General features: G+C 42.5%; 1 pseudogene and 3 gene segments (V, D, J or C); all 4 read left to right on the top strand.

Annotated features, from left to right (window-relative positions):
* Positions 1-4041: 4041 nt before the first annotated feature.
* On the top strand, positions 4042-7433 carry LOC113831241. The segment is given in 3 exon segments: positions 4042-4087; positions 4185-4515; positions 7241-7433. Coding segments are annotated over 3 exon segments (570 nt in total).
* A 3808-nt stretch (positions 7434-11241) lies between these two features.
* LOC113838468 lies at positions 11242-13512 on the top strand (annotated as a pseudogene).
* A 5640-nt stretch (positions 13513-19152) lies between these two features.
* LOC113838467 lies at positions 19153-19668 on the top strand. The segment is given in 2 exon segments: positions 19153-19198; positions 19278-19668. Coding segments are annotated over 2 exon segments (363 nt in total).
* A 4502-nt stretch (positions 19669-24170) lies between these two features.
* LOC113838469 lies at positions 24171-24615 on the top strand. The segment is given in 2 exon segments: positions 24171-24213; positions 24296-24615. Coding segments are annotated over 2 exon segments (363 nt in total).
* The last annotated feature ends 1102 nt before the right edge of the window (positions 24616-25717 follow it).

Raw genomic sequence — 25717 nt, 5'->3', positions numbered from 1 at the left:
ACAGATCTGAGAGAAGGGTAAGGATGCCTTCCCACAGACAGGAATGGGATTTGGTCTTCAGCATCTTTTTATGGTCCCAAGTGTCCTCTACTTTCTTCAAAACTGCACTAAGTACTTATTTAAAGAAATGTTCTGCTCATGAATATTCAAATCATGTGAGTCTATGGAGGTAAATACACAGATGTCCACACCCAAAAACAGCTTATGACCAGTGTCCTCTCCACAGTCACTGAGTACACAGGTCCTCACTATGGGATGGAGCTGGATCATCCTCTTCCTGGTGACAGCAACTACAAGTCAGGGCTTCAAGTTACAGACTTGAAGAGAGGCCATTAACTCAGGGGACAGTGACATCCACTCTGCCTTTCTCTCCACAGGTGTCCACTCCCAGGCCCAGCTGCAGCAGTCTGGGGCTGAGCCAGGGAGGCCTGTATCCTCAGTGAAGATGTCTTGTAAGGCTTCTGGCTGCACCTTCACTGATTTATTAACTGGGAGAAGCAGAGTCCTGGACAGGACCTGGTGTCATTTTGAAGGATTTATCCTGGAGATGGTCATGCCAACTACAATCAGAAGTTCAGGGCTAGGTCACCCTACTGCAGACAAATCCTGCAGCACAGTCTACATGGAGCTCAGCAGCCTGACATCTGAGGACTCTGCTGTCTATTACTGTGCAAGACACAGTGTTGTAACCACATCCTGAGTGTGTCAGAAACTCTGAAGGAGCAGGACACTGAGATAACAGAGAAGATAAGACTAGAGACTTGCTCAGAAACAATTATTCAGTGTGTTCCTCTGTCATTCACTGTCCTATAGGGTCTTTGTCAACTATCGTAAATACTGTGGGAATAAAGTGATGCTGATTTAGGATTGTCTTAGAATACTCCATACATTGATCAGACCTCTAACAGTGACCACCTCCTTCAACATGATTCATTTTTAATAAACAAAATAATACAATCTGCAGCAAATCCATCATGATATACATATCTCTTAAATACAAGTGTCTGGAGCTGTTGCTGGAGTAGCTGGGAATAAGCTATACTACAGGTTATTCCAGTAAGAGAGAAATAAACAGCATATGGGCAAATAAAAGCCTGTTTCATAGTCCAATGTGATTTGCCTAAAGCAAGCAAAGGCAGTTTGTTGGAAGTGGTCCCCGTTTATATTGGGGGTAGGTGCTACATGGACATAATGATAGGAGAGACTCCAGTCTTCATAGAATTTCCGTGAGTGCACATGAGACAGTGTAAGTGTTTGGGGCTGTGAGAGTGGATCTGTGTTATTGGTAAATGGGAAAAGAATAGATACCAGCATGGGACTGATCCAGACCCCAGGAACATGGGTTTCTGTGAAGAAACCTCAGAAATCTTGGGACCTCTTGTAGAAGCCCAGTATTTATCACTAGCATAGGTGTGGACTTTGGGAGCCCATTCCATATAGAGGAATACTCCCTGAGCCAAGACTCACGGGGGTGGGCCTAGGCCCTACCCCAAAGGAAACATAAGACTCTGATGACACCCTATGGAAGGCCTCACCATCCAGGGGGAGCAGAGAAGATATGTGACAGATAAGGTTTTAGTTGGGGGAGGTAGGGGAGGACGGGTGGGAGAAGGGAACTGGGATTGTCATGTAAAACAATCCTCTTTCTAATTCAAAAAAAAAGTTGGAAAAAATAAAACAATATTTTCTATTATTAAAAAAAAGAAGTACCAGGGAAATAGAGGAGACAGAGAGAGAGAGAGAGAGAGAGAGAGAGAGAGAGAGAGAGAGAGAGAGAGAGAGAGAGACAGAGAGAGAGAGACAGAGACAGAGACAGAGACGGAGACCATAAAGATGATTGGATTAAGGTAACAAATATCTGACAAGAGTTTGATGGGGGTATGACAAAATACATTGTATGAATAACAGTAAATGTTATAAGTTTCTTTTTGGTTTATAAAAATGAAAAATCCCGTGCTCAACTATTAAGGAACAAAAGGGAACCTGAGTCTACAAACAAGCCTGCACTAACACCCTCTGTCACTCCTGTCCTCACTCAGAAGGACCATACATCCTCTGCTCAGCCTTTTCTCTCTTGGTCATGTCCATCCCCAGTGAAAAACAAATCTCTCAGACTAAAATGTTCCTCTCAGTTTGCTAGGGGACCTGTGACAGAATTCCCATAACAAATAAAACAGGGAAAAAGCAAATTAAAAACTGCAAGTTTACGAAGCTGAAAATTTCCATTTTGTTTTGTTTGGAGTGAGAGACAAACGTTCAGAAAAGAAAATTGATTTTTGTCATCACTTGATACAAAGCACAGTCCTGGATCATCAGGGGTCTGGGTTAAGAACAAGGTCCTTTCTATAGAACAGCTGAGCACTAGGACCCTGAAATCATGCAAGGGAAACATCAAATGAAATTTCCCCTAATGCTTTGCCCTTATCACAGTTGATATCAAAGTGGGTTCATTGCATTTAATGTACCTCTACCTGTAGTTATGGAATTCATATAACATTTTATATACCTTCAAATTCTAAGTATCGTGATGATGCCAATCCAAACATCCATGCTTACTTTTATGTGGATTTATTTTTTCCAGTCTGCTGCAAGTAATATAACTAGATCATGACTATGAGAATCTGTGCATGAGTGTTATCCAGAAGTTCTTGTGAGAAGAAACCCACTGAGATGACACCGTCTAACTGTGAAAAGGGCATAGAAATGAACAAAGACCATGCAGCAGAATCTAATTCCACATTCCAGACTTGATGGATCCTATGGATCAGCCATACTCCTGATCAGAAGCAACTCCCATAACAGATCAACCTGATGATTATGAAGCACAGGCCAGCAGGGGATGACCACACCTCAGCCATTTATGGTCCTAAGGAACAGATGCAAAGACAGAACAGCAGGAGGGTCACTGCATGTGTCTGGAGTTTCTTCCTTTTGCCAACCCACACATAACCAGGCTAAATAAGTGAAACCTGGCAGAGAAATGATTTGGTCATGAAAGGACTCAAAGCAGAAGTGACTTCAGATCAGCCACTCACTGAATTTAGTTGCTTTAAATGAAGTCACTTTCCTGCAAGTGCCATAGAATCTATCATGTCATAGTCTATAAGAACTCTTAGCCATAATGATGTTTCTGTAATAGTTGAATTAATTAATCCATTAAACAATTACTTCCCAACTCTCCTTTCTAATACAGAGTGACTATTTCAGGGGACCACTTGAAACTGATCCCACAACCACCAAGAAAATCCTACATCCTAAGGGGATTGGAGAGACTGGAAGACATAAACCATTGCACTACAGACCACGTAACAGATTCTTCTCTGTCCTATTGTAATCACAGACAAGGATCCTATATTTAGTTTGAGTAAATTAATGTCAGAAATGACAAAGATGTTAACTAACACACCCCAAACACAAACATGTGGCATAAAGGTAAAAGAAGATTGTGAAGTGTTCAGTATTTCAAGAGGATTAGCCTCTGTACTACTACTGTTTACTTAATATATATATATATGTATATATATGTATATATGTATTCTATAATGAGGATAAAACTTGTGTCTTGTACATGTTAAACTTTCCCACCATGCTGTCACAGCCAAGTTTCAATGCTGTAATTTAATGTACACTTCAGCATTCATTCATCTTTACATTAGTTCCCATTGAATTTTCAAATTGTAATGTTTAATTTTTAAACTTCCATGAACTTACTGTATAATATCTGATAAGATAAGCAGGGAAGAGTTCATGTAATAAGAAGAAAAAATTAAATTAACGATGTTGACTCTTTTTATAAAAATAATGAATAATATTTTAATGAAATCATGGTCCTCTCTGGTTCATTTTCTCTCAGACATTTGCACCATTACCTGCTGCCTCTAAGGCTCAACACACCAGAGAATAATATGTAGCAGGGAGATATGCAAATACGGCCTCCCTCTGCTCATAAAAACCAGCCCTGCCCTCACCCCGCAGGTCAGGCAGAGCACTCTAGCCCTGTCTTCCCATTCAGAGATCAGCACTGAAAACACGACAATCAACATGGGTTTGGGGCTGCACTGGGTTTTCCTTGTTGCTCTTTTAAAAGGTAGATAACACGGGATACTGAGTGTGTGAGGAGACACGAGTGAGAGAGACAGTAGACTTTGTGACAGTTTCTTCATCAGGATCCTCTCTGTTTGCAGGTGTCCACTGTGAGGTGCAGCTGGTTGAGTCTGGTGGAGGATTGGTGAAGCCTGCAGGGTCACTGAAACTCTCCTGTGCGGCCTCTGGATTCACCTTCAGTAATGCTGCCATGCACTGGGTCCGCCAGGATCCAGGAAAGGGGCTGGAGTGGGTCGCTAGCATAGGCACTAAACCTAGTAATTATGTAACCTACTACGTGGATTCGGTGAAGGGCAGATTCACCATCTCCAGAGATGATTCCCAAAGCATGGTTTACCTGCAAATGAACAACCTGAGAACTGAGGACATGGCCACTTATTACTGTACAGCTGACACAGTGAGGAGTCTGCAGTGTGAGCCCAGACAAAAAACCTACTTGATAGTTTTCATAGCCAGCAGAGGGCGCGCTGTACATGTAAAGTCCAGCTTCAGATGTAATTGATTTTTTTTTTCTGTTTCATCTGGGTGTCCTCTTCATCTGCTGGTTTTCTGGGGGATCCATTCATAATTATAGACTCAGGAATTGATCACCGCCTCTAAAAATTATGGCTTCTGTTTTGACGAACATTCTTAACACAAATATGTTACCTAGTCCTCCCTGAACAAATGCAGAAAGTGTCTATGAGGGAAGAGTGATTCCCTGTGGTCACCAGGATCGGCTGCTGGGGAAGCTCAGGAACCTCAGATGGATTTTCCCTCATACTGAGGTTAGGGCAGACCCCTGGCTGGAACAGTGTTAGTAATTCAGAGGGAACCAAGAGGAAATGGAGCCAGGCTCAGTCACAGTAAGCGCTAAGATTTGTCCAAACCTCTTTCCTCTTCTGGAGTACTGTGTATATAAGGTTAAGAAGTGATAGATTTGAAATTTTGCTACATTGAGCTCCTGCTCAGATGACACTGGGGCCATATTTGTGGGATTCCAAGCTGACAATGTAAGAGATGAGTTCACGTCGTCGTCATCAGGAGTCCAGCATACTCACTCCCCTGTTTCATGAAAATGGATAGTCTTTGACACAGGGTATAGATTGTCATTGATTGCCATCTATTGGACATGCTTGCATGGTGCACAATACCCCTCCCACACACAGGTTTTCTATTCTATGAGGCAACAAGGACCACTTAAGACATCTCTTGATCTTTGCTTTATTGTAACTCTGACATGTCTGAATCCAATCATTCCTGTCTACGAATGCTTTTTTGCTTTTGTTTTGTCTTTTACTTAGGAGAATGCACATAAACCTTGACTTTACAAACACTGGATATCAGGAATACAAATATGCTGTCTTGATATCATGGCAACAATCTGACTATATTAAGACAAAAATAACAAAAACAACTTCAAAGTGGGATTCTCTGGCTTTTATTTTTTTAACTCATATAAAGTCAACAAGCTGTCTAAACCAAACCCTGTTGCTAGCAAATTTACTTTCTTTTTCCATATGACCTGGCTCCTCACACAAACATGAACACTCTCAGGTTGAGAGATGATTTGGTTGTCTGTTTTCCTGCCCGTGTATTTATTTTCCTCCTAGAATTTCTTCTCAAAGTTCATCATTATTCTTCTTTATCCTCTGAACCTATTCCAGTGGATCACATGATACTCAGGAAGTGTCTCCTGCACCAGGTAAAGGAGGACAGAATCTCTTTGTGCCCTCCTCCTCCAGTCTTTGCAAAGTAAAATTTCAACACCATCATGAACAGTCTTGCCTTAATATAAACCACTGAGTCAAGACAGAAAGGCAAGAGGGGTTCCTTTATCTGTGAATTCTAGGGAACAGTCAACAGAAAGATTAAAAGTAACATGAATGTTGTGTTGTTAGATGTGACCTAGCTGGACTCATGCAAGGTTCCTAGGGCTGACTTCTATGGGGACAGAATGGATTTCTCAAGGAGCTGCACAGGTTTCATCCTCTGCAGAACTCCATCTGGTGGCTTCCCTGATGCCTCACAGTCACAGAAGATTCCTAGGAGAATCTTCCTGACCTGTGCGTCATGTGGAGACATTATAAATATGTCTATGAACATTTCAGAGCAATCCAACGTGGGAATGAGTTTAACCTATTGGAGACTATCTTCTTTCAAATAAACACAGTGGGACTGACTCTGATGTTTAGTGTATGATCACTAACATTGTTAAATATTCATGCATGAGACAGCCAAAAGGAAAACCTAAATAAATTATTCATGCAGAGCTTGAGGAACTGGTGCAGAGAGGCCAGCAAAGGTGTTTCCTGACTCTACACAGAGTTTATTCCTCAGTTAACCACATACAAGGCCCAGGAGACCATCTCCTATGGCAGTTAGAACCCTCCCCTAGAAGGACACAAGATCAGTTAGTTCCTAGTATCTGTGTCACTCTCCTGGGAATGCTACAATAACAGAAATGGCCCAGTTCAAAGACTCTCACCATCATCATGAAGACAATTTATCTCATAGTGGAATAAGTTTCTCTGTTGGAAAACTGGACCTGCATGGTCAACAGCATATGGGGTTCTAGAGCAGGAAGGAGAAGTTTACATGTAACCAGAACCTGTCTCTAATTATAATATATTCAAATGAAAAATGGGATTTCTCAAAGGGAGCCTAACTGAGGAAAGGAAACTCACTACGCAAAAGCTGGGGTCCATCTCCTGATGTCATCGGGAACCCATTGGAATGCATTTGGGAGTTTCCCTGTCTCATAATGTCACATAGTTTTATTGACATTTATTTATTTATTTATTCATTTATTTATTTTTTATTTTATCCCGCATTTTCTTTGAATATATACTATAGCTTCTAATTTTGTGTTTTTATGGGATTCAGGTCGTCTCTGCATCCACACCTGTGTCTTGTGACTTTTCTTGGGCTCTTTTCCTTCTGGTTTTGTTTGTTTGTTTTTTCCGGGTCCAATGTGTTAATTTTTCTTTGACTTCATTGTACTTAATTGTATTTTATTCACTAAAAGCATGTTAGTGAAAAAAAAAGAAAACTGTAAGTTGGTGTATAGGATGGGGAAGCCTTGTGAGTTGGGTCAGGAGGAGGGAGTGTTGATGCAGCTGCTTCCATCAGCTGGTGTTTCCTCTACATTCCGTAGCCTGATGGAGCAAACAGTGGGTGTGGACCCTGTGCTACAACAAGATGACAGCAAACTGACTTTCTGGGATATACGTACAGAATCACATCACATGGGTGGAAAAGGGAAGAAAAACCTGAGCAGTGTGGACTTCCTAATCAGAAATGAAAAACTCGGTAACCCCAGTGTGAAAAAATGGTTAGCAGTGACGTGAAACCTTAAAAATACAGGAGCAGTAACTACATTCCTAGCAGAATTATTTATAAAATCCAGAACTTGGAAACAAACTGGATGCCTCTCAACCAAAGAATGGACAAAATAAATGTGGTAAATTTACATAATGGAATACAACTCAGCTGTCAGAAACAACTAAGGAAAATGGACAGAACTAGAAAAACACACCCTGAGTGTGGTAACCCATACCATGAAAGACAAATACAGTATGTACTTAGTCATAAGTGGATACCAGACATAAAGCAAAAGATACACAGCCTACAATCCACAACCCCAGAGAAGTTAGAACCCTCTTCCAGAACCAGATGAAAGTAGATGCAGAAACCCCCACCAAACACTGGGCTGAGCTCCTGGAGTACAATCAAAGTGAGGGTGGACCCATATTACAAACAGAGGAGTCAAGACCATGGTGGGGAAATCTACAGAATCAGCAGACCCAAGCTAGTGAGAGATTACTGACTTTGGTCTGACAAATGGAAAACCTGTATGAGATCCATCTAGATCCCCTTAATATAGGTGATAATGGTCCAGGTGGGACAATATATGATGCCACAGGCGTGGGTTCAAGATTTAACTCTAATGCACTGACTTCATGGAACCCATTAGATATGGAGAGGTACCTTGCGTGGTCTAGACACAGACATACGGGGTGGTGGGGAGGTGCCAAGGTCCTGCCACAACAAGATGATGGGACAAAATTATTAGAATTCCAATGGGAGTCTTTACCCACTCTAGGAGAAGATGGGAGATGGGGGGCAGTGGAGGACCATGATGTTAAGAAAGAGGGGGACCTGGGGTTGGAATGTAAAAAATAAATAAATTTATAAAAAATAAATATATAAAATGTTAAGAAATAAACGCATAAGAAACTCAAAAAAAGTCAGGAGAAGAATTTGGTGAGAGGTTGGGCTAGGGAGTGGAGGTGGGGTCATGCGAAGATGTGTTTCCTGTGATCCCTGCAGTCCCCAAGCTCTCTCTTCCAAACTCACACTGTAGGAATGTTACGATAAATGTTACAATAAATCTTTCTGTCAAAAGCCGCTGAGCCCCATTGCCACGTGTAAGCTTTACGCCAGCCACCTGCCCAAGTTAGGCCCAAATGAATACACAGAGAGACTTGTATTAGGTACAATGCTGCTTGGCCAATGACTAGGATTCTCATCTGTTAGCTCAGTATCAATTATCATACATCTATATATTTTATAAGACTTATCTTATCAGACGCCTTATTGGCGTCCCTCCTAGCTGGTGGATCACATCGTGCCGCTGGAGCAGGAGCCGAGGGGAAAGAGAGCGACACTTCCTTTTTCCTCTTCTTAAATATGAGTCTCCTTGCTATGTCACTTCCTGTCTGGAACACCATTTCTCTACTACATTTCCCAGAATCCTCTTTGACTCCTAGTCCAGCCTAACCTGCTGTTACATTGGCCAAGCAAGTACTTTATTTATAAACATACACAGAAATATTTCCCCCATCATCTCTTCTTTTCTGTCTAAATAAAAAGAAGGGTGACTTATTTTTTATAATAACTGAAGAAAACTATAACCATAACTATCTGTCTTTAACTCTATCAAAGACCACAGAAGGATAATATATAAACTCTTGAATTCACAGGACATCTTGCTACCTGGGCAGTCACCCAAAGTTCCTCTGTAATGTTGGGGCATCCATCTTCAGCCTATAGGCCACAGTATGTCTAGCACACTCCTCCATTTTAACAGGAACCCTTCAGTTTTGTAAGTTTAGCAGTCATTTTCTTGTGGGTCCTGCATGTCCAATTTATACAGCAACAAACAGTCCAGGCAAGAGCAGTTTCTTGCCCAAATGGCTAGTCTTGCCATGTTGAAAGCAAACTCCATAACGAGTTTCTTCGATGCCCATCCTCCTTTCTGACGTAATTGGTGTGCCAGGAGCAGTTGTGTCTCACTGCCAAGAAAAACCCTAAACCATTTAAATGCCGTATTTCTGTAGGTCTTTGAAAGGTTTGAAGAACACCTAACCATCTCAAATACATCTCTATATCTAGAAAACCTAACTAACCTAATTATAAGTTCTGACTATTATAGGTAAAAGATCTGTATAAACACAATACCTAAACAAGAGTAGACATATACATATCACAAAACTGACCTTAAAGTTGTATCAATAAATGAAAATCTTTACCAATTTAAAGTATTCATTCCTATATCCTATTCCCCTTTTCTTTCTTTAAAAAGAGATTGACTATGCTCATTATCATTTATAACTAACCTCATTTAAATGAAAAAAACATTTATAAACAATACTTGGGAATATGGGCGTCGTTCTTTCTAAACTGCTTCCTGCTGATTGGGGGCGATGTTCATATACCATTAGGATCATGATAAAACATAGAAACCTGACCAAGTCCTTGTTTTTATAGTCTGTAAGGCTGTATCATCTCAGCTTCAGGGGGTCTTGCTTGATCAAACCATATTAGTCTGGAAGGAATCCACAGCTTCTGATTTTCTGTGTAAATACAAGTAAAACCTTTATTTCTAAGTAGACTGTCCTTAAACTCAAATCCTGAAGTTAGAGCATTTTTAAAATGTATAAGTTGGATTAATTTAGCAGCATTTATAATCAAATGTATTTTAGCAGCAGTAATTCTTTCCTCGGCAATCAAACAATTTAAAGACAACAGTATAGCATTTAGTATCCAGATTCTCTGTGTATTTTTTATCTCTAGGTGGCTTTTTACTATTCTACTTTTACTTCCTTTTGTTTCTTTTTTTTTTCTGAGACAGTTTCTCTGTGGAAATCTGCCTGCCTCTGCTTCCTTTAGCAAATTCTAACGGCATTGGCCACCATAACCTGGCTATTCTATTTCCTCCTGTTACTTTTTCTCTCACAAGCCTACATATATTTTTAAATGTAGTGTAAACCTTCAGAGGTTTTTCTTTATCTGGATCTGTCTTTATCATCTCAGAACTGTCGAGTCTAAACCCCATTAGCAAGCGCCGGGACGGCGTGAGCATATGGAAGCTGCTCCCATGCAGCTCAGCGGCCCGACAGGGCAGGCTGTGGCGGCAGGTTTACCTCTTTCTCTGGGAACCTTTAGGCATGGAGTTATCCCACTTCTGACACCATTCTGTTACGATAAATGTTACAATAAATCTTTCTGTCAAAAGCCGCTGAGCCCCACTGCCACGTGGAAGCTTTATACCAGCCACCTGCCCAAGTTAGGCCCAAATGAATACACAGAGAGACTTGTATTAGGTACAATGCTGCTTGGCCAATGACTAGGATTCTCATCTGTTAGCTCAGTATCAATTATCATACATCTATATATTTTATAAGACTTATCTTATCAGACGCCTTATTGGCGTCCCTCCTAGCTGGTGGATCACATCGTGCCGCTGGAGCAGGAGCCGAGGGGAAAGAGAGCGACACTTCCTTTTTCCTCTTCTTAAATATGAGTCTCCTTGCTATGTCACTTCCTGTCTGGAACACCATTTCTCTACTACATTTCCCAGAATCCTCTTTGACTCCTAGTCCAGCCTAACCTGCTCTCACATTGGCCAAGCAAGTACTTTATTTATAAACATATACAGAAGTATTTCCCCCATCATAGGAAGTCAGAGGCAATGATGGCCATGTTGTAATAAGGGAATGGAGTGGTATCCACCCTCCTCATATGAAGACAAGGCTGACTCCCCACATGCAAATTCATCTTCTATCTCTAAGTTAAATCCCCTCCTGGGCTGTGGGAGCTCACAGCTCTCTCACAGGAGGCTGACCTCTGAGAAAAGAGGGTGTAGCCTAGAAGATGAGACTGTTGGGTCTTCTGTACCTGGTGACAGCCCTTCCTGGTGAGTGTGACCATTTCATACATGTGTCCATGAGGGGATGTGACAACATGTGATTGACAGAATTGACTCTTCCTGTCTGCAGGTGTCCTGTCCCAGATCCAGCTTCAGGAGTCAGGACCTGGCCTGGTGAAGCCCTCACAGTCGCTGTCCCTCACTTGCTCTGTCACTGGTTACTCCATCACCACCAATTATGCCTGGAGCTGGATCAGGCAGTTCCCAGGGAAGAAGCTGGAGTGGATGGGGTACATAAATTATGATGGTAGCACCTACTACAACCCATCCCTCAAGAGCCGCATCTCCATCACCAGAGACACAGCCAAGAACCAGTTCTTCCTGCAGCTGAACTCTGTGACCACTGAGGACACAGCCACATATTACTGTGCAAGACACACAGTGAGGGGACTTCAGCATGAGCCCAGACAAAAACCTCCCTGCAGAGAAGCTCTGGGCCAGCAGGGGGCGCGCAGGCCTAAGGAAGCACAGGAACAGTAAGTCTTTAGAGCAGGGAAAGAAAAACACCTGGTTTCCTCTGCCTTTGCTTTCCACTTTTCCTCCATGCAGAGAGAAGGACAGGGGTCTTTTCTCTCTCTCTGATGTTGAAATGCTGTGTTTATGTAAAGTAACATTTGTTTGTGTCTCACTGTGATTCTCAGGACAGGTTGTACAGTATTATTTCTTGTCATTTTGAATGTGGACAAAGTCTTTACCAGCTGATGTCCCGCACCCTCTGTATTTCTCGCCAGCAAGAAATCATACGCAGGACACTCGGATCCTTCTGCAGACAAGCTTTAATGCATCTTACCAGAGTGGAGACACTAAACCAAGAAAACCATCCCTTATAAAGGCTGACCAGCCGCCTGGGACGTGTTACCCTATGAATGGCTTCAGCTCCTCAGGCCAAAATGAGCCACGGGATAGGCAGAGATCAAAGGAATGGAGATTACCCAGCGCCTGTGAAGTAATTTACATCTTGGTGTCTTCAGGCACCATTATAATGCAGGAAACGGCCCCTTACATATCCCCCTTTTTTATTAATTAATGATAAGGTTTTATATTATTATAAGCAAATAGGTCACCCAAATGTTGAGGGATAGAGGTAGAGGTTGTACCTTCCCAAAATCAAACATTAAGACTGTGTACGGGAGTCACCATCAGGCTGTTAGCTTGACCTGAAGTGCTCTTGACCTGTCCTCTGCCGTTTTTTTGGGAAAGGGATTCTCAGGGAGGTAACCCTTATGCAGGTCAACGTACCTCCCAGAGAAGCCTGCATAATAGGCAACTCTGTGCGATGCCTTTGCTCAGCATCCCTCTTTGGGCTGCCCAGACCAGACACTCTACCCTGTGCAATGAGCCTAGGCTCCGGGTGTGCAAGAGCTGTCTGGCCGGCGGCCTATTGCTAAAGCATAGTTAGCCAAAATATAAGCGCTTGGGCGGTCTCTTGGTTTGAGCCCTGGAGCTTACATGCCAGTCAAAAGTAACAGCAATCCGCAAGCGGCTGCATCAAACAATTTCACCCCCACCCCTTTTCTCACAGACCAGCCAAAAATAACAGCAATCCGCAAACGGCTGCATCAAACAATCACCCCCACCCCTTAAGCAGTGACAATCTCTCCGCCAAGGGCAGGAGTTAATCTGGATAACAATAGCGGCTCTCAATTCCCGAGGAGCGGGTGGAGTTTCGACTTTTGAAGGTCTGAAGGGGCTCTTCGGGTGAGTCTTTCTGGGATCCATAGAGGATTTTCTTCATCCTGTGGAAAAACACATATCGTTCCCCTGGATCTTATGAGAATAGGATCCGGGCCTTTCCAAAGATCAGTTAAGATATCTTTCCATTTTACCATTTCCTTTTGGCCTTTTAGGTTTTGAGGTGAGACGCTTGGCCCGAGCGTCAATGTTTATGAGGCTTTAAAGCCCCAGGCATTTCAGGCCTTTAAGAAGTGTTGAATAGTAGGCATGGCCTTTTCCCCTATCAAAGACTGGGAAAGCCATCTGTAATTTTCTCCGCTCCTCTGATGGTAAAAAGGAGTCGGTACCAAATAGTGGGTGTGTTGATGAAAGTACACCCGCTGAATTAACAGGCGATAGCCTCATAGGGCAGAGGCTAGGTTTTGAGTCTTTATTTCTCCTAAATTTACTGGGGTGTGACCGGCCATTCTCCATTCTCTCTCCCTCCTTCTCTGTCTCTCCCTCATCCAGCTGAGCTGTTCCTTTCACTCCCTTGTCAGTAGACATTCCAGGAGGTCCTTTTTTCTTATTTGTTGCTGTACATACTCCCTTGTCAGTAGACATCCCGGGAGGTCCTATTTTCTCATATTTTATTGTTAGGCGCGCCCCATCTCTCACCATATTCGGTTTCTGATATGTAATTCTGGACTTCTTTAAGATTGCTACAACAGTGAGAAAAGTCAAAATAGCTCCTAGTAAAAGCATAGAAGCCTCTATATTAACCTCCCAAAATAGCAACATTCCCAAGCCAAAGTCCAGAAAAATCATACCTCTCCGAATTTACCACCCTGCAGTTCTGAATCCGCCCCGTTAGAGGGGTCTCCGCGGTGCTGGAGATGTTCATATGTTCCCGGGTTTCGGCACCATATGTCCCGCGCCCTCTGTATTTCTCGCCAGCAAGAAATCATACGCAGGACACTCGGATCCTTCTGCAGACAAGCTTTAATGCATCTTACCAGAGTGGAGACACTAAACCAAGAAAACCATCCCTTATAAAGGCTGACCAGCCGCCTGGGACGTGTTACCCTATGAATGGCTTCAGCTCCTCAGGCCAAAATGAGCCACGGGATAGGCAGAGATCAAAGGAATGGAGATTACCCAGCGCCTGTGAAGTAATTTACATCTTGGTGTCTTCAGGCACCATTATAATGCAGGAAACGGCCCCTTACAAGCTGAACCATCTCTCTCTGTGTTTAGGAATATGTTTTGATGAAAACAACTTATTGGAACTCTGCTGATCTCACATGGTATTAGTTTTCACATAAAAATCTGATTCCACTTTGATTGCTCGAAAACTCCGCTCTCAGTAACATCTGTGTGTTACAGCTCATCCCATCCTCCTCACACACAGCAGTTGAAGGGATGCCTAGGGAATGAGACATAGGGTGACAAGGGGGTCGATAGTGCAGAGCGGTCATGGAAGGACCGTGCAGCTTTGACTATGAACAGAGGAGAGTTGGTCATCTTCATTTTCACAGGGCAGGGTCAGGACAGTATGATCCTCCTCGTGTCCCATTTGTGTGGGAGCAGGCAAATAGGTTGGGATCAAGAAAGTATCCAGAAGGGAAATTAGGTGAGATCTATGGGTGAACTGGGGATGGGGGAGGGTGGTTAGGGAGAAGGGAGGGAGGATGAGGACATGAGGGAGCAGCGTGGTCAAGGAAGCCGGAAGGTATGCAGTAAAGAGCAAGGGAAGAGATATCTTAGTAGAGAGAGCCACTATGGGGTTAGGGAGAAGCCTGGTGCCAGAGTTCTTCCCAAGATTTCACAAGGGTTTCCTCAGCTAAGACTCCTAGCAATAGTGGAGAGGATGCCAGAAATTGCCTACCCCTGTAACCAGATTGCTGAATAACCCAGCTCTCACCATAGAGGCTTCATCCAGTAATTGATGGAACCAGGCACAGAGATCCATAACCAAGAACCAGGCCAAGCTCTGGGAATCCAGCTGAAGAGAGGTAGGAGGGAAAATATGAGCAAAGAGGTCAAGATCATGATGGAGATATCCACAGAGACAGCTGAGCCAAGCTCATGGAAACCAATGAGCTCTAGACCTACAACTGTGGAGACTCCGGGTGACAAAGCTAGGCCATCTGTAAATGGGAGACAGTTGGGAAGCCTGAACTATCAGAGGGTCTCCTGGCAGTAGGACCATGATACCAACCTGGTATATGAACTAGCTCCTTAGAGGCCATTCCCTATGGTGGATGCCATGCTCAGTGGCAGCAGGAGCACATTAGAATCATGATAGAATCCTGGTACATGAGCTGGCTTGTTGGAGCCCAGTCACCATGGTGGGATTCCAAGCTCAGCCTTAATGCATTGTAGAAGGACATGGCTCTGCCCCAAACCATTGTGTCAGAATTTGTTGATCCCCATGAGAGCCCTTACCCGTGAGGAGAGTGGACTGAGGATGATCTGGGGGGATGAGGATGGGGTAGCAGGAGGTGTGGGAGTGAAAAAATGTGGTTGGAATGTTAAATGAAATTTAAAAGAACAAATAAAGTATATAAAAAGAATATACCCCTGAGGTCTGTGCCTCTGTTTCCTCTAGGAAACTCAGGGTAAATCATCCTGTCCATGAGGCAAGGTTGACATGCAGTGTTCTCCCCTCTTGTCTCCTCTGCAGACTCAACCACTGAGAGCAGCCTCATCTCATAGCCTCAAGCTCATAGCCCATCTCGGACCTTTGAGCCCCAATCTCCTTCTCACAGGCGCTCCATTAAAGTGGGTGTGTCCAGGACTGCTTCTCTGCTCAAGGCTGTTCTCAGAAGTGACAGTCACAGGGTTTAAGGAAAGGCAACTGGGCATGTGGCTCATAGTGTGTGTGACCAATGGTGATGTTCACTGTTCTCATTGTGTGTGTGACCGATGGTGATGTTCACTGTTCTCATAGTGTGTGTGACTGATGGTGATGTTCACTGTTCTCATAGTGTGTGTGACTGATGGTGATGTTCACTGTTCTCATAGTGTGTGTGACTGATGGTGACGTTCACTGTTCTCATAGTGTGTGTGCCTGATATAGATGTTCACTGTTCTCATAGTGTGTGTGACTGATGGTGACGTTCACTGTTCTCATAGTGTGTGTGACTGATGGTGATGTTCACTGTTCTCATAGTGTGTGTGACTGATGGTGATGTTCACTGTTCTCACAGTGTGTGTGACTGATGGTGACGTTCACTGTTCTCATAGTGTGTGTGACTGATGGTGATGTTCACTGTTCTCATTGTGTGTGTGACTGATGGTGACGTTCACTGTTCTCATAGTGTGTGTGACTGATGGTGACGTTCACTGTTCTCATAGTGTGTGTGACTGATGGTGACGTTCACTGTTCTCATAGTGTGTGTGACTGATGGTGATGTTCACTGTTCTCATAGTGTGTGTGACTGATGGTGACATTCATTGTTCTCATAGTGTGTGTGACTGATGGTGATGTTCACTGTTCTCATTGTGTGTGTGACTGATGGTGATGTTCACTGTTCTCATAGTGTGTGTGACTGATGGTGATGTTCACTGTTCTCATAGTGTGTGTGACTGCTGAAACCAGATGAGACATTGCTGCAGGGTTCCTGCTTCGTGGAAAAGTCTGTCAGACATTCTGAAGGACACAGAGAAAAATGAATGACAAACTACCAATAAAGGCAGACAGCTTAAAATTTCCTGATTCACTGAGAAGTCTGCCAGACACACTGTGGCCTATGGGCAGGAAATGGATGCCCCAACATTACAGAGGCATGACCAGATTATGAGATGTCTTTGTCAATTCTAGAGTGTATAGACTATTCTTCTATGGTCTTTGAAGGGGTTGAAGACAGATAGTTATGGTTTTCCTTAGTTATGATAAAAGATAAATTGCATATAAGACATTAGACTCACAAAGGCAGAATAAATGATAGAATACTTTCTTTAAATCTTGCTAAATGTTAATGGACGAGATACTAAAATTATAGTTCTTGCTTCATAAGTGTTTTGTTATATATAATTTGACTCTGTAAAGTTTAAACCTGTTTTTATTTAGACAGAAATGAGGAGATGATGGGAGATGTCATTTTGTAAATATGTTTGTCTTATTGGTTGATGAAGAAAACACTGTGGCCAACAGAGCAGCAAGATAGGCAGGTTTAGGAGATGTGGAGGATTCTGGGAAGTGTAGGCAGAGAAAGGTCATCTTGTGATCCCAGGGAGATGAGGACATGTGTGAGTCGTTCTCCACTAAGGTAAGACCATGTAGAAATTCTTCAATTAATAGAAATGGGTTAATAATAAAGACAAAACTAGCCAATAAGCCAACCGTTTATAATTAATATGATGTCTGAGCGTTCATTTGGGACCAGGCTGTCAGGAAGGAGTGCTCATAACATTTCCCAAATCCAAATTGTGGAGTGTCTCTGAGACAGGTCTTTGTTCTGGGCACAGGGAGCCACCATGATGCTCTGACCATCAGCCAGTGACCAGCATGCTGCAGGGAGTCAGTGTTCCATCAGGGGGCGCCAAACTCCGTGGTTTCAGCTGTATCCTTGAGCAGATGCACAGAAGGCCAGAAAGCTCTTCCTGTGAGCCCTGGCTTCCTCTTCCAGCCCAGTGTGCAGAAGAAACTGCAGGACCTTGGAGCTGGCAGGACCACACAGTACAAACGTCAGGTTTATGTACACAGCACTCTGGTTCGCATTTTTTTGTTTCCTGTCTCACTCCCACAGTTAATGTTTTGCACTATCTTATAATTGCTTGTCCTTAGGCCACACTATCAGCACAGACCACATGCACATTCAAACACCACTGGTTTCTTCACTTCTGATTCACTTTACCTCATTTGTGAGACACCCCTAGTATCGCTACTTTCTCAGATGCCTGTTCATAGCAAAGCTTTTTGATGAATCCAGGCCCTGTATGTTTCTATCGGTCAATGTACTGTTGCTCTTTGTGTCTCATTACAAGCATCAAATGTGGGAGGTAGGTAGAGTCAGATTCCTTTAATGTCAAGCAGTCTTGTTATTTTGGGATTAGAAAAGAACAGAAATGAGTTTGAAATGAGCAAGGCTTCTCATGGGATTTCAAATTATCCAGTGTATATGGTCTCTGCTGCAGTTTCTTCATTGCATTCTTTATTGTCTGTTACAACACTACAAGAAATGAATCCAGAAATTATATTTAAGGGTGACATTTTTCACATGAGTTGAGTTATTATTAAAGTAGTCTATAATCAAATTATTATAATTCTGGTTATTTGTCAATATCTTTGTATGAGTACATGATCAAGACTGTAGTTGCCCCAAGAAACCAATAGAGTTGGCTCCTAAGGAGCAAGAATTCTTTGTATGTTGAGCTACTTGATGTTCTAGAAATAAAACTCAGGTTTTTTGAAAGTCAGTACATTTGTTTAACTGCTGATCCTCTCATCAGATCATCACATAAACTGTTCTGTGTTATGAATCTGCTTCACTATTTTTATTACAATATTTTTTTAAATTTTTATATTAATACAGGTACATCATTTCCTCCAAACCCCCATAGAACTTCTTACAATTTTTAATATTTATAATATTTATTACATGACTTATGTAAAAAGAGAGCACAGAATTCATAGTTTTAAATACAAATGAACCTTATTTCCAATCTCTTCATCAATACTGGTAGACACTCATATGGGAATGCAGAGGACCACAGAGTCCAAGAACAGCGCACATTTAGAAGCAATGTGAGGCAGGGAAGGAGAAATGCAGAGGTCTCAGTGTGCAGACACCGTCTCCATTGGAAAGGTTAAGGTTTCTGACTCTCAGTAGGACAGAGACGTGATGAATAGAAGACAAAGGCCACTGCTGCCTTGTTGAATGGAATCAAGCAGTGAGACTGTGAGATGCCCAGGTGGAGATGTCCCTGTGCAGACCCAGCATAAACAGAAGCCTTGGGGGTCAACAGAGCCAGTGTGAAATCATAAACACCAGATGCTGGAAGACATGGTGCTAGCCACCTGGAGTCTTGGAGCCTTGTATATTAGATTTGCATTCAGTTTTGTTTAGGACTTGGTAATATTCAAATGTGCTCTATGCAAAAACATTTAGAGTAGAAATCTGAGGCTCATCTCCCTCACCGAGCAAGGGAGAGCCTGATTAGCCTCAGAAAACCACAGATCCCCAAACTCCTACAGCATGGAGTGGGTGTGGAGGCTCCTTTTCCTGCTGGCAGCTGCCCAAAGTAAGACACCAGAGCCCACAGCCGCAGGGTAAACTGAGGCAGTTCTATGACCTCTCACTTCCCCATGTTCTCTCCACAGGTGTCGAAACACAGGTCCAGCTGGTGCAGTCAGGAGCTGAGCTGAAGCAGCCTGGGCAGTCGGTGAAGATCTCCTGCAAGGCTTCAGGGTACACCTTCACACAATATTCAATGCGCTGGGTGAAGCCGGCACCAGGGCAGGGTCTAAAGTGGATGGGCTGGATCAATACTGAAACTGGGAATCCAACATATGCTGATGACGTCAAAGGACGGTTTGTCTTCTCCTTGGACACGTCTGTCAGCACTGCATATCTGCAGATCAGCAGCCTCAAGGATGAAGACACAGCCATGTATTACTGTGCGAGAGACACAGTGTGAAAACCACATCCTGAGGGTGTCAGAAAACCTCAGGGAAGTGGTTCTTCTGTGCCCAGACAGCAACAGAGGAAATATCTGCCTCCTCCATGACTAGGATTATGAAGTTAGTAATTAGACACACAGGAAATTGATCTCTGTTCTTTGGTAGACTCTTCACAGTTGTGTCTTGGCAATCAAGCCACATGCATAGGAAAGAGGACATAGGATAGCATCATTAACTCGGGATAAAACCTATAGTTGGCCAGGCCTTGGTATTCATGCCTTTAATCACAGCACTCAGGAGGCAGAGGCAGGCAGATGTCTGTGAGATTGAGGCCAGCCTCGTCTATAGAGAGAGTGCCAGGATAGGCTCCAAAGCTACACAGAGAATCCCTGTCTCAATAAAAAAAAACAAAAAACAAAACCAAAACCCTACAGTTATTATAACAAAGCTCCATATAAATGCAGGAAATTTTTGACAAGCAATAATGATTCCATGTATTGAAACAGTAACCTCAGTCTCTGTCATGCTGTCAGAGAGATAAACTGTCCAGTGTTCTACATGCTTACAAATGAGAGTGCAAATAAGGAGAAGAGAGCTCTGCTGGGAAGTGCTGGCCTGCAGAGCAGCCACTGTTGACAATTATTACTAGAGAATTGTCCAGCTGTTTCCATGTGAAGAAAGTCACTTATATGGCAACACCTACTGTGCACAGGGACATAGAGCTTAAGGGGAGGCAGTCAGCAGAAGTACATATCAACACTGTAGACACTGGTGAGTCCTACACATCATTTAGACTCTGGTGCAGGAGCAAATCCAGACAAGATCAACCTGATGCAAAGGGAATGGAGGTCATCTGGGGATGCTGGCATCTCAGACACTCAGGGCCTCAAGGAGCAGGTGCCAACAAGGGACAGCAAGGGAGGTTACTGCATCTACCCAGAGTTTCCTCCTTTCACGTACCTACATATAACCCTGTTAAGCATATGAAATCCAAAAGAGAAAAGGTTTGATCATTTAAGGGCCAAATCCTAAATGACTTCAGATCACCAGTTCAGTACATTTAGTTGCTTTAATGAGGTTCCTGTTCCTAGGAATGCCACACAAATGATAATGCCATAATCCACCAACCCTCTTAGCCCTAAGAAGGACAGTTTCTTTAAAAGTAGAGTTAATTACTCCATTGGGCATATGGGACCCAAACTGAGAGAGAGAGAGAGAGAGATGTTTCTACTAACATGAAACTCCATCCATGAGGAATCTTGTTAAAGTAATTTTCTCTCCACCCCCAATTGGAGGACAGGAATTAGATTGACTTATGGTGTAATTTTGCTTGATATCTGCTTCCTTTCCAACATAATATATTTTTTACTGCTGTTAACTGATCTGTGAGTACAAATGTGTTGCCTCCTCATTCTCCTGAGTTCTGTAACTGAATGGGTCATACATGGATACTGGGGATACAGCTGAAGACTTACTGTGTTTCTCTGACCTCAGGTGCTCTGCTCCAGGTACAGCCTGATGAAGGAAGCAAAGTTCCTGCTCTATCCTGTTGTCATATTATTATATTGGGAACTGCTAGATCTGGATCAGAATGACAAATTAGAAGAGCCTGGGTTGAGAGGGACATTCATGGTAATATAAGCACAACATCATATCCATACTGAAACATCCACTCAGCATCTTAAAGTAAAGAAAGCCACTTATTATTGTAGCTGAGCTCTGAGAGCACTGAAGTTTCAGGGATATGTTCCTAATAAAGACAGTCAGTGCAGATTCATTGTAAGCAATGAGAAACCAACCTGCAGTGAGCTCAGAAACAGCAGGGGGCACAATGAAGCCAAGAATCCCCAGTAGAGAGATGAGGTTGGTGTGGAGGGGACTCTGTATCCTCTGTGGTTTCCTTCCTTGAGTCTACTAGTTGACCTGCACCTGCTGTTGTTCACATGTGATGTTTTCATGTTCCAAGTGAGTGTTGATTATTGTTAAACACTTCGAAGGTTTGTATATCCATGTGTATTTTAATCAGGGTTTATTTACTTTTTATAACGTTTCTAAAGAAAATTAACAGGAGTTAGTCTGGTCATTGATTGTCTATTTTCAACTCCTTCCAGTTTCTTCCTATCTCCCCATCCACTGAACACCACACAGTTTCTCTTTGTAGAAAGCAAAAGAGAGGCAAAAAAGAAGGATCAAAATATAAGGCATTAAAATAAGAAAATAAGAAACACATTCACAGAAAACTCATAAAAACACACATCTATGGCACCTTGAGATATGGGTAAAAGGGCAGTGAGACAAAAAGAAAATGCACAAACATGTGATCTGAGACAAAATATCTTTAAAAAGTAGCATATATTATCTACTGCTGCACTTGTGTCCACACATAAGTGTGGTTAATATGCCCAAAGAGATACCAGTGCAGAACAATAGTTTTTCCTTTACAAACATCAATTGTAGAACCTTCCTGGTTAGGTGTGAGAGCCTGTGTCCATGTCCCTGTCTCAATACTGGGGCCTCATCCGGCTTGACTTGATTCAGGCTCTGTGCAGGCGTTCACAGTAACTGTGAGTTCCCATGTGTATCAATCAATCCTGATTTCTCTAGAAGACACTGTTTCCTTGGAGTCATCTTCGGCTTCTGGCTCTTACAATCTACACAGTTTTAAAATTCTTTTTAGAAAACAAGACTTATCTCTGGAATTATTGTGGAGAAGTAAGAGCAATGCAACACCTCACAGGCTTCTCATCAACTGTGTGCCCACTCTGACCATTACCTTATAAAGAGTTTTCACGTGCCCAGCACAGTGGTATGTAATTAATAACTCAGATCTTCTGTGAGAAGCACTGTCCACCCTTGCAGCTACCTCTGTTCTAAGACAGAAATCTCATCCACATTCTTTCTAATCATCTTTCTGAAGGCTCATATCTCAGATAACCATAGAGCATGATCAGAACAACCAAGGGGGCAACAATAATAATTGCATGACCATCTTTTCTACATCTCACTAATTATTTATGCAAATTTTAAAAGTCTTTTATTTTTATAACAATAATATATCTTCAGAGCCATAAAACCACACCAAAATCTGAATACAAATTTGTTCCCTCAACAGAAGAAACTATCTCAAATACAAAACTAGGGATCTCTGAAATGTTATTATCCAGACAATTAAAAAATAGCATCATATTTTTGATTCTCTCACTCCATAGTTCCCTTTGATTAAACTCATGTTACCCTTGCTTTGATTTGTTGTGCCATATGGATTCTATTTTCTCTACAGTTGTATGATTACTTACATTTCAGGATCCTTATTTCAATAGAGCCTAATAAAATATGTATGTAATTATTTTTATTCATTAATTTATCTAACTAACTGTTGTTTTGCCTCTGTCCTCTCCTCCAAATCCCTCCCATTTTCCCTTGACTCTCCATCCAGTCCTCCATTTCTCTTCATTGGAGTGCAGTCCCCCAATGGATATCAAGAAACCATGACATGTCAGGTTGATGAGGCAACTCAGTATGAGGAAAAAGCAGTCCAGACATCATCAGAGGAGTCTGAGACAGCCCCTGCTCCCACTTTACATCTCCCAAAAGAAGACCATGCATACTACACATCTGGCACATATATGCAGAGACCCTAGGTTAGTTCCATTCATGCTCTGTGGTTGTCAGTAAAGTCTCTGTGAGCCCTTACCAGCCCATGTTATTTGATACCTTTCTTGTGGTGGCCTTGAGTCCTCTGGCACCTATAATTCTTCCTCCCCTTCTTCATTTTGGGTTATAAAAAATGTGAAATTCACAGGGTATAGCTATGGTGTATCCTGCAATCTTTCTTAATTTATTTAATGGTTCTAATTTGTTCTGTAATCTTGACTACTTTTATTATACACACACACACACACACACACACACACACAAACACACACACACACACATCCATGCCTTATAGAATGATAAGTAGGATTCAATATTCTAATCTGAATGGCTTTTGCATACATTTTATGATTGATGTTCTAGCTAGTATCAACTACTGTCTTGACTAAGCTGGTTCAAGTTAGGACAATTTTCTTGTTCTTATATAAGGACTGGCCATTCACTTTCACAACTTCTTTATCACTGTAGAGAGCAAACAAATAGACAAAATAAAGGGATTTAAAGAAGAAAACACACAAGAAACACATTAGAGGCATTCTGAAAAAGAGAACATTAAAGCCAAGCTTCAGAGCCTCTGTGTTTATCAAGAGCCTATTATGGTTCCTCTTGCCTCTAAGAAACATAAGCATGGAAGAATCTGGTGGGTTGGTTGGGTGAGGAAGTGGAGGTGGGAGTCCTGCCAAGATGTGTTTCCTGTGATCCCTGTAGACCCCATGCTCTCTATTCCAGACTCACACTGTAGGAAGAGAGACACAATGATGGCCATATTGTTAAAAGGAAATGGAGTGGTATCCACCCTCCTCATTTATAAGAACAAGGCTGAGTCTCCACATGCAAATAAATCTTATAGATCTAAGTTAAACCACCACCTGGGCTGTCGGAGCTCACATCTCTCTCACAGAAGGCTGACCTCTGAGAAAAGGGGGTGTTGCCCAGAAGATGAGACTGTTGGGTCTTCTTTACCTGGTGACAGCCCTTCCTGGTGAGTGTGACCATTTCATACATGTGTCCATGAGGGGATGTGACAACATGTGATTGACAGAATTGACTCTTCCTGTCTGCAGGTGTCCTGTCCCAGATCCAGCTACAGGAGTCAGGACCTGTCCTGGTGAAGCCCTCACAGTCACTGTCCCTCACTTGCTCTGTCACTGGTTTCTCCATCACCAGTGGTTATTACTGGATCTGGATCAGGCAGTCCAGAGGGAAGAAGCTGGAGTGGATGGGGTACATAACCCACAGTGGAGATGCTGTCTACAACCCATCCATGAGGAGCCCCATCTCCATCACCAGAGACACAGCCAAGAACCAGTTCTTCCTGCAGCTGAACTCTGTGACCACTGAGGACACAGCCACATATTACTGTGCAGGAGACACAGTGAGGTGACTTCAGCATGAGCCCAGACAAAAACCTCCCTGCAGAGGAGCTCTGAGCCAGCAGGGGGAGCTCAGACCTAAACAAGTTCAGGAACTTATCCTAAAAGCAGATACACCTACCTGGGTTTGTGTTTTGTGATCTCTTCCTACAAATGTCATAGGAATGGAAATCCAACCCAAGTGTTGATCTTTAAACACAGATCCCCACCCACATAGTCAAAGTTAACTCAGCAGAGTAAGTGGTCTTACAGCACTTCAGTCAACAAAGGTGACATTTGGTTCTGTGATATCTATACAACATTCTATCTGACCATTAGGAAAATTTGAGACAAAAGAAAGAGGAGGCATGAAGTCTGAAAAATATCTATGTAATTCTCATAGTATCACAGACAAGGAGGCATACCATATATATATGTTGGGAGCCCTTACAACCTGCAGTTGACACCTGCCTTTCCATTGCTATGAAAAAAAAAACTATATCTCAAATACTCATAGTCCAAAGATCAGGAATAAATAAAGAAGACTCATATATGAGATTTTCAGGAATGAAGAAATGGATAGACATCCAATCAGCCAAGTCAAGATCTTCAGGATTAGAATAGTCTGGTATTATAATATTGATATAATATATAGTATTGATATAGTATTGGAGACACAGCTTCTAATTGGAACCAGTATTAATATGAATATCTCCAAGAGCCAATAGTTAAAATCTTAACCTCCTGCCATGTCTTACTTTGCAAGGACATAGCAAGGAAACTTCAGTGTGAACTCAGCCACAAACCTCTCTGTGCTCAACTGACACAATAAAGACCTACTGAGGCTGCTGGGAACTAGCAGACATCTCTTGGAGTATAGGAGGTTGGGGACTGTCCCATGTGGTTTCTCACAAACAGGCTTACTGCTGTTTAGATGTTGGAATGAGTGACTTCCCCTTCCTGCTCTAACAATCCTTTAGAGGCCCCCTGCAATGTCATATTCTATGACAACTACTGTTTGTTTAGTTTCTAGTAAGAGTATCAATTTTTAACCTATGGAGAATCTAAACTATCCATTTGGCACTTTATCTCTGATGAAATAAACATAAGAATAAACCTGTCCATATTTTTCAA

The sequence above is a fragment of the Cricetulus griseus genome, chromosome 5 (assembly GCF_003668045.3).
Source record: "Cricetulus griseus strain 17A/GY chromosome 5, alternate assembly CriGri-PICRH-1.0, whole genome shotgun sequence".
Classification (NCBI taxonomy): Eukaryota; Metazoa; Chordata; class Mammalia; order Rodentia; family Cricetidae; genus Cricetulus; species Cricetulus griseus.
Note: the sequence above shows the minus strand (reverse complement) of the source record. Positions and strands in the feature narration are given on the sequence as shown.